The sequence below is a fragment of the Coffea eugenioides genome, chromosome 5 (assembly GCF_003713205.1).
Source record: "Coffea eugenioides isolate CCC68of chromosome 5, Ceug_1.0, whole genome shotgun sequence".
Lineage (NCBI taxonomy): Eukaryota > Viridiplantae > Streptophyta > Magnoliopsida > Gentianales > Rubiaceae > Coffea > Coffea eugenioides.
In genome coordinates this window covers 46222686-46235986 of record NC_040039.1, presented here as the reverse complement: position 1 = coordinate 46235986, position 13301 = coordinate 46222686, and the positions used below count along the sequence as shown (strand labels likewise).

At 37.9% G+C, this 13301-nt stretch overlaps 1 protein-coding gene and 1 non-coding gene across 2 annotated transcripts; both read right to left on the bottom strand.

The window, feature by feature from the left end:
- Positions 1-477: 477 nt before the first annotated feature.
- TRNAR-ACG lies at positions 478-550 on the bottom strand. Its single transcript has one exon. It is a non-coding gene; the product is annotated as a tRNA-Arg (tRNA).
- Positions 551-7500: 6950 nt separating this feature from the next.
- Positions 7501-12686, bottom strand: LOC113770446 (conserved oligomeric Golgi complex subunit 5). The gene is made up of 3 exons (XM_027314899.1): positions 11468-12686; positions 9667-10140; positions 7501-8781 (listed from the first exon to the last, which is right to left on the bottom strand). The coding sequence occupies exons 1-3, from the start codon at positions 12581-12583 to the stop codon at positions 7855-7857; spliced, it is 2517 nt and encodes an 838-aa protein (XP_027170700.1). The 5' UTR covers positions 12584-12686; the 3' UTR covers positions 7501-7854.
- Between the last annotated feature and the right edge of the window lie 615 nt (positions 12687-13301).

Here is a 13301-nt window from a genome sequence, read left to right as displayed (position 1 = left end):
TTGCTGCAGAGAATAGAATATAAAAGAATGTAAGACAAGAGACCAGTATCTTGGTCTTTGCTGGGGAAAAAAGAAAGTGAAGTGGGATTGTGAAAGAACTGAAAGCCCTGGCAAGAAAACAAATTTTAGCATCAAATGCTTGGTGGTCAAGCCATCTTATTAATTGTGCTTAACAGTACTGTTGTTAGTTAAGAAAATAGTTTGGAGGGTCAAACTTGTCTTAATCCAGCATCAAAAGGTGTTGAACAGAAATTAGTAACTATTCATGGCTCCATGTTTTTATTTATTTTGGAAGAAATTGAAACTCACCTTAATCCAACTTCAAGGAGTGTTGAACGCAAAATTGTAATTATTTATGTTCAAAGTCTTTATTGTTTGGGTCCTTTAGGAAGAAATTAATTGTCCAAAGTTCAAAAATATTGGCTGGAGACAGAGAAGAAAAGATAGAGAACCGGGGAGAGAAAATGACTTGCAAAACGACTCCACTGGGGATCGAACCCAGAATCTCTGGTTCCGTAGACCAGCGCCTTATCCATTGGGCCATGGAGTCCTATGATGCCAAGAGCCACTCAAGGTATCTAAATATAAATAAAGGACAAAACAAGATCACTACCTATTTTAAATTCTTTTTGAGGAGAATAATAATAATAATAATAATACAAGTACATGTTACAACTTACAAGTTGTAAATTATTTTTTTCTCTACCATACCACATCGTTATTGGTAAAATACTTTAAAAAGATACACACAAATTGTTGTATTGAAAAATTACTCTTTTTTATATTTAGATCAAATGGATATATTGATAGTGCATAAAAAATTTACTCTTATAATTAGATGCAATTACGAGCAGATCTAGAGGATTACATCATTTTGGTAATTCTCGTGATATATTAAGATGAAAATGAGTTATGTATTGTTTATCTTGACAAGAGATACAACAAATGAACATAGGCATCGGATTAACAAGAAAGTGGGAGTTCATTCTAAACCGGACATACATATAAAGACAATTAGTTTTGGAGGGGTGCAATCGTTTAATCTAGAATGTGAAAGTTAATTAACAATTACTTTTCAGTTCTCATAACCATGGATGGCTTATAACTACATTGAATAAATATTATTATAATATCTTGCGTTAAATCTCACAACGGTAAGTGATAGTCTAACGTACGATAGTAGTATTAATGATTAAATTACCTAGATAGCTAATAAACTTTTTGAATAGTCGAATTTTAACCATTTAACTATTAATAATATCTTTTTATTCACTGAACTATTAAAAGTGTAAATTTTTGACCATTTCATTTGATTCCATCGTTAATTCTATTAGATTCAACTATTAATAGTACTTCTCGTGAATCGTGCTAACCCTTAGATATAGCAGAGTTAGTGCTGGAATCAAACAGAATTGCCTAAAATTCACATTTATAATAGTTCAATGGGCAAAAAGGTACTATTAATAATTAAGTGGTCGAATTTTGACTATTGAAAAGGTTTAGCGGCTACCCCGATAATTTGCTCTAGTATTAATCCCATTCTTCGTGGTTTACAAGTGTTACTATACGTGAATCCTTGTCATTACAGAATATATGGATTATTATGCTCCTGTCCCAAAAGAAAAATGAACCATCTCAGCATATGAGAAATGTTAAAATCTTTAAAGAAAGAGATCTAATAATGGCTTCTCATTCTTTTGTGATGAAAATTTTCTTCCTAATTATAACATCTACAACTTCACCAGAGACAATATGAAGAATTACTTTCTGTACCTTCATTTCCAATTTTTTCCACACTCAAACGTGGATAATTCAATTAAAATATCAAGGTGAAGAAAAACAGAACTAAAGGATGCCTTTCTTGCAGAGTTAGAGCATGTCTGCCCGGGACAAAGGGAGGGATTTCTTTTATAGCTTCATTTCTGTGTAGTTTTTCAGCAGCCATCAAAATTAACACCCAAAAAGAAAAAAAAGGGCCAAAAACAAAAAGAAACAAAACAACTAGGCTTTGTCTCATCAGTTAGAGATGAAAGACAAATTAAGTAAGACAGGCTTTCTTGGATTTAATCCTTTTAGAGGAGATGATCCAAAGGCACCTGGGATGAGCCAATTTACAGCCTACGCCAAGGCTAAAAACAAAACAAAGAATCAACTAATCACTGGGAAACACACAGTCACACACGCTTAATCCACACTGCATGCATGTGTAAGCAAACGAATTGCTACTTCCAATTGTACATGGTTAAGAGGAAGTAAACACTAATATTTATTATTTAAGGCCCACTATTCATATCATAGTTCGTACTTATTTTTGTGTTTATTTGTTTAGGTTTTTGCAGCCACCAAGAAGTATGCCACTATTACACACTATCCTATGGCATGAGAAGTTTGAAATCTTTGTTCAAGTCATCATTGATCGAAATCTGTAGGAAGATTTTGAAATGTGAAGAATGTGTCGCTTGGACCAGAATCAACGATGGATCATTAATACTTGAAGAATGATAAGGTGTAATCCTTTTTTTTCTTTTTCTTTTTTTTTAGAGTAAATCTTTCCTACACTAACGGTGTATACACTATCATCGTTGGATTCATGACATATGTCATATTAAATTCAACTTTTGCACATATGTCATGAATCCAACGCTGATAGTGTACATAGTGTCAGTGTAAGAAAGATTAATCCTTTTTTTTTATAACAGAGAAGATTGTATTAATAAATTGGTTGAAAATCGTCAGCACGAGTCGCTCAACAAAGGTAGGAGGAGAGTTTCACAGGATTCAACAAAGCGAGACATTTTAGTAAAATGCATTAGTTAATGATAAGGTGTGATCTTATATCAATAGAATTATTGATCACTTGTCTGAATCGATTACGCCCAAGTTGATATTTGTGTATGAGAGTCCTACTATAGTACTGAGTCGGTATTTGCCAGAGGGCAATCTACATTGGCCATGTAAATAATTCACATCAAGAAATGCTCATTTTGTCAATTTTGGACAATTATTTCTCGACTTTCATGGGCTTTGGACACCCCTTAAGATTTTGCCTCTGTTTGGATGGTGATCTTACTTCGAGATATTTCACCTAGTCAATCTATATGTAGGTTAATAGGACACAAGAAGTTGATAACCACCACAAAAAAAGTTGAAATAAAGAACTTTAGTCCTCGTATAAAATTCAGACTGATGAAATGAAGAAACTGGAGCAATGTCAGCAAGTGAGAAAAATCAGAATAGAAGAAAAGTAAATGTAAACAGAGAATATAAAATACCAGCAGAAAAGAATTGTTGGTTTATAATTTTTGGAACAAGAACATGTCTGTTGTTTAAAGACACACCTCATCTGTTTGAAGGGAAATGTGAAGAGATTAGGAGACAAAGGTTGGAATCTTCGTCTGTTAACAGGAACAGTGGATTGAAGGTATCTGAAGTAAATATGAACTTGTATAGAGGAGAAATGTCTACAATAATACAACCTTTGTTTGATATATTATGCCTCTCTTCTACAGAAATTTACATGGATAATCCTACAAAATACAAACTGATGGCTTAGAAATCAGGAAAACACAATATACACTACTCCTAAAGGTGAAATCAAACATCAACAAGAAAATACTGGAAGACGTGATCAGAGAGTCCCAGAAAATTAAGACTGATGAAAGTGTATGATCAGATGATCAGGTCGGAGAAATCATAGCCATATGCGCCACCCTCTTGCTGAATTGTGGGAATGCTAACATCACAATTGTATGAATATGAATTTTCAGTCTCCAAAAGCCATGATTCTATATCTCCGTACACCGGAAAATCCATCTTATGGCTTGCCAATGAACTTTCAAACACATTGAAGGTGTTTGATACACAAAGCTCGGGACTTTCCATTGCAGTAGTAAAAGACGTTGGCATGCTGGCTTCTGATGAATCAACCGATGAATCCAGGCTGCGCTCTTGATAACTATGATCATCAACCTCTATGATAGGAACTTGCATAACAGGTTCTGGGATTGAAGGAGGAACAGATGGAATTGGATTTCCATTGCCAGTCAGCTCTTGGACAAGCCTCTTGAAGTTTGATGAATCCGTGATGTAAACTTTGGGCCGCAAAACCTTGATCAAGCTATTCAGTTGTTTCTTGTCATTCTTAGATATTTTTGTTGAAGCTTGACTTAGTTTCTTCCCCATGTTTGTTGCAAGAGCTGGAGTTTTAGACCTTGAAATCAACTCCCTTGATCACTTTCCTTGCTCGACAATCGGGAAATCCTAAGCAGTACCTGAAATGAGGGCTCGAGGGAGTTGATATAGTTGAGGGGAAAGGAGAAATTGAGGATATATAACAAGAAGCAACCAGACGTAAAAGATGCTGAAAATGATGTATTTTCTACTTCTACACTAAGGTATGTAAATTGGAGTCCTTGCCTACCCACCAGTACCTATCTCTTTCTCTTGACTCTCTCTTCCTCTATCGCTCTCTAGGAGTCACTGTAGAATGTGAATTCATCAAGAATATGCTAAGGTTTGTAATTACATGGACGCTAGTCTTACTATGAAGTAGTTAAATTATCATTGGACATTTGTCAATTATGAGGTTGAAATCAGGGACATTCATTTGTATAATATAAACATCAAGATGATTAATCAATGAATAGAATAACATTAAGGGCACGCAGCACACTATTTAGGATTGTCTTTTTCTGCTTCTAGTTACATCAAACACACACAGACAGAGACTCCAAAAGATGGAAAGTAAAATATTGGCTTACTTGTATACCATGGTTCGCAATATCAACCGATTCGTACCGGTATCGGCTGAGTCGTAACCAGAATGGAGGGAACCGCTACGATACCGATTCTCGAATCACAGATATTACCATATTTACGACGACTCGCTTTGACTCGGCCGATATTAGCCTATTCGAATCCGTGATGCATGATATTGGCCGATATATCCGAGTCAATTCGAAGTCGACTCGGATATTTTTTTGGGTTAAAAGCAAAAAAACCCCTTGTGGTATACCTAATACACAGAAAAGCCCCCTGTAGTTTTAAAACATACAAAACGACACCTCATGTTTTGAGCTAAATTGTAAACTAATAGAATTCGTTAAATTTAACGAAATCTGTTAAACTTAACGGTAAATTTAACTGAATCCGGTAAGTTTAATGGCCGAAACCGTCATTTTCATTAAGTTTAACAAATACTGTTAGTTTGCAATTTAGTTCAAAACATAAGGTGTCATTTTGTATGTTTTGGAACCATGGAGGGCTTTTATGTATATTAGGTATACCACACGGAGTTTTTTTGTTTTTAACCCTATTTTTTTAAATTGTGCCTTTTCTGATTTTTCTAATTTTAGTAATTTTTTCAAAATTTTTGGAAACTTTTAGGTGCTATAATGTGCGTATCATCTGATATTCAATCGATATGCCGCGACGGATGTGGAACAACCGAGACAGCAACACGACTGAGACCCGCGACTGTAAACCATGTTGTATACACATCTCAAGAGGATGCCCCAATCGACTACATTGAGGCCATATCATATGGACTTCATAAAGAAGGGCGAATTTCAAGACCATGGTTACAAACTTTTGTTAATTCCTAGGTTTTGGTAACAAGCAAGAAACTTAAGCACATAAAAAATCCTTATACGCTAACTCACCCTCCGAGAGGTTTGGGGTGGTGATGAAGCCCTCATGGCACTCACCTGACTTAACCTGATTTTACAATCTTGTCTCAAATGCTTGTCTGTAACTTCAATTAACCTAACCTGGTTCACATGATCAGATACATTATGCCAATGCAACCTGAAAGTTCGACATCAATCACTTACAAACCTGGTTGAGTGGTTAGTCATCAATGTGAATTAGATTAAAGATGATAATTAAGTTTAACTGATGATAACGATGTTTAAGTGCTTATACGGAAGACTTTGTCTCCTACAGCAAGGACAAATATTTGTTATGGACTTGCTATCAGCTTGAAAAGGATTTAGACATTCTATCATTGTACACGCTGCACATTCACTTTCTTCCCTGGAGGATTCCAAGGACACATCATCAGAATCTGTATTTTTGGATTTGGCTGTCTCTCCTGTTGATTGTGATTGAAAAGCCATCAGAGAATACTGGTGGAGTTTTGTGCATCAAGCCATCTAGAACATAAACAAGGTTTCATCTGACCAGCACGTACCCTCTGACGAGTACCCATGATTCCAATCTAATGGACAATAGCATCTGATCAGTCCTGTTACTCCCGTACGGGAAGCCTAATCTAAGGTTTCATTGTGAATGTAGAAATTAGACTAGATGTTCATCAAGGGCTATTGTCCATGTTTCTTTCCCTCCATTCTTAGCATCATTTGGATTTGGGATCTTTAAACAGAATCCTCAAGGTAAAGTTTCGGTATTCATTCTTTCTGATCTCAACTAGAGATGCCTTTTAATTCCTTGATGTTGCAGTTAGATACTTGCCAGGTTCCAGATTGCTCAGATTCCAGGAAAGTTATACTCGTTCCTTGCAGAAAAAATGTGGAGCCTACAAAATACAAACTCAAGGCAGGGTTGTTCAATCCTTGTACCTGGCAAACGGAACACAAAGATGAAGACTAGATATTCATCAGTCACTAGTCTAGTTTTTTCGATAGATACAATTCAATAGGGTTTAGCTCTCCATCTAACTTCCATGTCAGAGTTTTTCAGAATTTCAGACTGCCTCAAAAGTAAAAGCATATATCAGGTGTTGCTGCTTTAGATGCATAGTGTCCATAGTCAACTTCAAGGATTGAGAATTGTTCATGTTGGATTACCCCCAAGCAACAAAGATTCAGTGCAAGAAGTCGTCACCTACAACCTATTCTCCTGAAATTCTGGAGAATCCACTGTCGAGCATAAGTCATTTCATGAAATTCAAAAGCAATTTATATCTATTTCTGTAAGATTTTTATAGGTAGTGAACGCCAGGAACACTTGAATAAAAGAGTAGATGGCTTATTAAAATCTATATGTTTAGTCAAGAACACCTTTCCAGTAAACTATCGATTGGACCTTTTGCGGATGAGAAGGGAACGCTGCTCCACTCTAAACTTCGACAATGCTGAGGAAATTGTTTACAAAAATGCCATGACAAGGACATCTGGAATAAAAAAATCGAAGGCCGCAAGACAAATGCTGTAACTTCAAAACCTGCCCTTAAAATTATCTCTAGGTCACATAAAACGAATACTTCATGTGCCATGGAAAAGGACTAGCAAATTCTTGGCACTTCTGTAGGGCTTATCTTCACCAATTATTAGCTTCAGGCAGTTAATATGCCCACATTCCACGACAGAAGGAAGCAAAATGTTTCTACTCACCAGACTGCTTTTCAGGAGAGGCCATAGCCAGAAGAATAACAACATACCGGAGTATACTCCAAACGATGAAGAAAGTAAGAATAACTTAAAACTTGTAATCAAATACTACACTGAAAATAGCTGTTTATCATGAAAGTATCGTGGCAACTGTTCATTATGTCAAAAACTGGATTTGTACGAGTAAAATGCACGTATTCAGCTTTATACAGATATAGAGACCCCTATTAACAAACATACGAGGTGAAACAGTTAAGAGTACATATCTAACGATTATAAGAATTTGTAGTGTCTGGTTATTCTACCATTCTACAATATCAATTTAGAGAAACATAGGGAAACAAAACAAGAGGTGTCTCCTTCTATAATTTTAATGGCTTGTACAAATGGTAATTCATATAAAAAGAGGGCGAGGTATATCTGCATAGCATCTGTAACGATATTCTTTAAGCAAAAACTTGTGGAGAAGGCAACTGGTCAAAGATTTACTCCATGTTATTCAAGGTCATGACTCATTTGCGGATAAAGATGATCCCAGTTTCAGCATCAAAGGGTACACAGGACTGAATTCCTTGTCTCCTCTGGCTCTTACCTTTGCAGCATAATCATCTAGAGTAGCTTTGATTCCTTTCCAGATCTGATCCTCCCCTTTCTCATCCAGCCATAATGAATACTTTTGAGGTGTGAGTCTGTTTCTTTGCATAGGTGATTGTAGCTCTTCTGGTCCTCGTGAGTAAAGATGGTGCAGTGTGACACTCAGTGGTAGATCTTGAAGAAGTGGCGATGCCTCCAGTTGAGAAGTTTCCAAGAAAATAACAGGTCGGAATGCTCGAAGTGCTCGATATGGTGCCCCAAGCTGTTCTACCGGGAACAAATTTTGGCTTACTGCTAACTCAAGCTCTGCCATGTCCCTAGCCATCCTCAACTTGCCAGATTCAGAAAGTGGTCTAACCAGTGAGGCATGTCGAATGAAAAATATCAAAACCCGAGAAGCCAGGTTCCTGACAAGCCCAGTGCATATAAACTCAGTCCCCACTGAGGCAGCACTCGCCGATCTAGGCAACAGCCGAGATAAAAATTCAGCACGGAAGTGAAGGATGCTCTTCTGCAACTCTTCCATGTATGGTGATGCATTGTTATCCATAGCAGCATCCATGCCAAGTGTAGCAAAATTCTGCTCATGAATTTGCAAAATACAGGACTCTAGGCGTTCTCGCATGGCTTGGAATAAGGATGTCACTGAATCACATGCAACACGATATATAGCGTCAAGTGCAGGAGACATAATTTCAACGGCGATAGCAGGCAATCCTCCCATTAGGGAAAATAGACGTGTATAAATTTCTTGCAGGTGTTGACATAGTGTGAAGTTCTTCTGCTGCGCCACAGTTGCAGGTCCCATTATCTGGCGTGCTTCAGGACCTGTTGATATCTGCCATGCATAATGATGGAATTATTAACACAAGAATGCAAAATGAAGTAGAGGTTACAAATTTATAGTGGTTAAAAGAAAGGACAGCTGGCTCGCCATATACTCAGAATAGAGCCATTAAATATAGTGCACAATCCTTACAAGAAGTTGCAAATCCTTCTAAGAAGAATCAATTGCACCACATATAAAAATACAATATTTTGACACAAACCTATGATCATAACAAAGGTAAGCTCACCTCAACAAGGGTGTTGCTACGCAACCTGGAAAAAATGAATTAACTCAGGGATACAGTCTCACTGCACTCAAAGCAGCCTACAACACCTAATCCTTCCTAAACTACAGTTGGAGAAGCATGCACTGTTAAGTTTTTTGGAAGCTTTTCGTGTGTCCGAAGAGTTAAGTCAACTCCTAATCTTTTTTGACTTTATTACAAAAACTATCAATAAGAGAGGTAAGGTGGCAGAATGGGCCATGCTAGATCAGTTGACAACTGGTTCAGCAGCTTAGGATAGGATAACATGTTCACAACACAGTTATACAGTTCTGAAACATCCAAATTAACAATCCCCAGTATAAGATCTTAAAAATAAATAAAAAGGTTATCAGGTCCATGAATTTGTTTTTAATTTAAAAAATGCACACCAAAAACAAGTATGAGATAATGTGGATTAAACTGCTGGACTTCATACAAAAATGTAAGCCAGCACAGATTGAACCACTTGGAAGTTGGAACCCACGTCAAAAGGGGATATAGAAAAGAAAGAAATGGAAAGAGATTAAGAGAAAGCAATCCTATTTTTATATAAAAAATTGCAAAAAGATCTGCCGCACGACTGCTATCTTAAGATGCCCTAGTACAACTTCTATTGAAATGTGAAGTACCTGGTACTCAGCTCTTTCAGCAAGCAGATGTAGTACTTTAGTGATCACACGCGAGACAAGAAGAGTCAGACGCGGATCCAGTTGTACTCCTTCAATCTCCTCTTGTATTCGTGATACAATCCTCAGCATATGTTCTCTGGATGGAATAGTTCCACGGCTAGACATTGGAAAGACTGAATTAACGAGATCTGAGAGGCGACTGAGGCAGAGGGCTAAAAATGCTGTCTGAAAGGTTTCAATGGCAGATATCATCTGATCCTTTCCTTCCTGAGTGAGAGCTGGTGGAACTCCCTTGACATCTGTATCACGTGCAATTCTTTCAAGTAGATTTTCTATCATGGCAAAGAGCTTTGGATACCCAACAGTGAAGATCTCTTTCACAAAGCTTGATGCAGTAAAAATAGACTTCATTTGGCTGGCAAAAGACTTAACTAGTGCCTCCCAAATATGATCTGTTAACGTAGGATCCCCTACCTAAGGAACAAGAACCAAAGTAAACATCCATGGAATGATATAGGTAAAGGCTAAAGTTATGCAAAAAGTACCGAGAAAAGAATTTAAGATTCTACCTAAGCTACAACTGTTTATCCTCATTTTGCGATATGCAAGTGATAAGAATTTTTAGGCACACCTACACCTACAGTATGTTTCAGATAAATAACCATTTGCATCAATTCAAGCAAAAATATTAGAAACTACCAAGTGAAACAAATTCTCCAACCTTAAGATCTATGACTGTTCCACTGGATATTAACATAATGCAAGATACTTTCATTTGGGAAAAAAAAATCAAAACAGTCACTATGCAAATCAGCATGCTTTAAGGACCCATAAATTGTGAAAAAGTAGTAGAAAACCACTGAAACCAAAGAAGGCCTCAGGCAGTTATAGATCACATTCTTCTTAAGTCTATCAGACTCTTTTTTTTTTTTTTTATTTTAAAGTGCACTACATTCTGTGACTACCTATGCAAGACAAGACAAAATTAGGCCACGAAACATGAATGGCAAAAGTATCAACTTAGAAACCCCTGCATTTCTTGTTTCTTATGACTGAAAATCAACAACCAAGCACAAATGAGAATAATGACAAAGCAACTATTTTATAATGGTTATCCTTTCTTTTCACCTTTCCTCGTGCATCTGACCAGATGAAGATCTCCATCTCAACTTTACATAACGTGGCTTCTTAGCATGATATCTTCTTAAATTCTAAACCTAGTAACCTATTTTCCAGGGTGCCATTTCAAGCTATTATACAACCACATTCACATCCTGTTTTGCATATTGATATATGAGGCATCTTCCCAACATTAAACATTATTTAAACTTATTATTCAGTCATAATCTGTCACCTATCTCTGATTCAACTTTCTACTGGTTAGCCTAGATATCCTCAATAGTAAGCAGAAGCAACAAATTGATGAATACCAGGTACTGGCCAATCTCATGTTTTACATCCCTAAGTCAAATACCACTTCTGTTCACCCCCTTCCTCCAAGAACTCGTTTTCATTGGTCCCTTCATCGTGAATTTATGGACTATACATGTACTATTTTGCATATTAGATTCCCATTACTGCAACCTTGCTAAAACCATTACTCATAAATCTTAAGAGTTCACACTACCAATTAAGTTGAACAGCTAGAATACTATGCATGTAAAGCTCAACAAACAACATAATGTCCATAAACAATTTAATATGTAGGACAAGCAGCAATTATCTAACTTTAACAATTGAAGAGGACAACATAACTGGTACAAATGAATCCTTGAAAAGAACATTATCCACAATTGACTACCTGCAAGACCACATCAAGGAGTAAAACATGCGTAAAGGGGTCCCTTTTCTTCGACAAAACTCTCTGCAAATGCCAAACAGCAACGACAATAGAATGCAACTGATCCATACAAACATTCATCCTCTGCCAAAGAGCCTCCTTTGCTTTAGCTCCACCGCCAATCTGAGGTGTTCCACTCCTCTGCACCCCTCCCGGCCCTGCAAATCCACCACCTCCACTGCCGCCACCTGATATCGCCTTCATATCTAATGCCACATTCACACTCTTAGTTCCCATTGCCTTATACTTGCTCACCAATCCATCCACAGTCCCTCTCAACTCTCCCATATTATAAAACACCTGCAAACCTGCCCCCACCTCCGCCTGATTTAACCCTTCAAGCCCTCTTTCGAGCACTCTCATTCCCTCAGCTCGCAATTTCTGCCCAATTTCCGAGACCCATTTCAGCTCAGAGTCCACAACATCGATCCCAGACAAATGGGATTCATTATACATACTTAATATCTCAAAATGCAGCTGGGCCGCCTTCGAAAGATCGAGCTTTTCAGGATCCGGGGCCGAATCAAATAAATCCCGGAGCTTTCTCGATAGCCTGAGAGTTCTAATTGTAGATTGGAGCAGCTCAGCAGTTGAATGAATGTTGGAAAGTTGAAGGGTTTTTGTCGAAATTAGCCGGTGGGGTTCGGATAACTCGGACCGAATTTTCTTGACGGAGGATTGGAGAGAGGAGACAGACGACCGGAGAGAGGACAGAGCGGAATCAGCGGCTTTAATTGAGGAGAGCTGTTGGAGGAGGTCTTGGTGGCGGGAGAGGACATCATGGCGGAGCTGAGAGTCGAGGAGGCGGAGGCCTTCTTGGAGCTTTTCAATGCGGGAGGCGGCAGAGCCGGAGGAGAGGGCGGCGGAGGAGAAGCGGGTGGAATCAAAATCTGAGGAGAGGAAGGAGGAGAAAATGGGGTCAGAGGAGAAGGAGTCGAGAGCGGAAGGGGCAGGGGACAGTGGGGTTGGGGTGGTGCTGTGCGGTGTTGGGGTGGCGGTGGTGGTGACTGGTGGAGGGGTGTCTTTGAAAGTGGAGAGCCGTTGAAGTGGGGATCTTTGGATGGCCGGAGAGGCCATGCCTGATCTGGGTTTTCAAAGCCAAAAGGGAGCAATTTGAGCGGTGGAACTTGGTGGTGGACCGGATGGTGATGGTGGTCTGGGAAGTTTATAGTACAAGTAAGGGGAGTCCATCTCCGTTATGTAAAGTTTTGTCATTTATTCATTTTTGTTTGCTGAGGAAGAAGTGTTTTATTTTACTGAAGGAGGAAAATGGGTTTTATTGACTATTATTTATAATTACTAGTAATTACCAAAAATTACTTGTGTGTTTAAGAAGGTTTTAGGTAATGAGTGGTGGTTAAGTCCCGAGTGTTAGTATTTTCTTTTGAGACGTTAAAGCTAAATTGGCAGTCTCACTAAATTACCAAATGTGAAGTATGTAAACTATGCATAAATAAATGTGCATTATCCCAAATCCCAATATTACACATCCTAATAATATATAGTTACAATAAAGAAGAATAAGTGCTCTTATTTTGTGGTGGATTTTGTACTAACATTTGAAAACAAAGAAAAAGCAAAAAAAAAAAAGGGGTTTAGACTCATTCTTGATTCATACTAGGATTTAGACTCATTCTTGATTCACAGTCCTGCTTGCTTTCTCTTATAATATATATAATGTATTGTCTGAAGCCTTCCTCGCTAGTTTGGCATGATAGTGGTGAAAAAGAATGAAGCACGCCTTTATTCCTCTTGTCTGTCACGGGCTGCTTGTTATCCTACGAGCCAACACCTC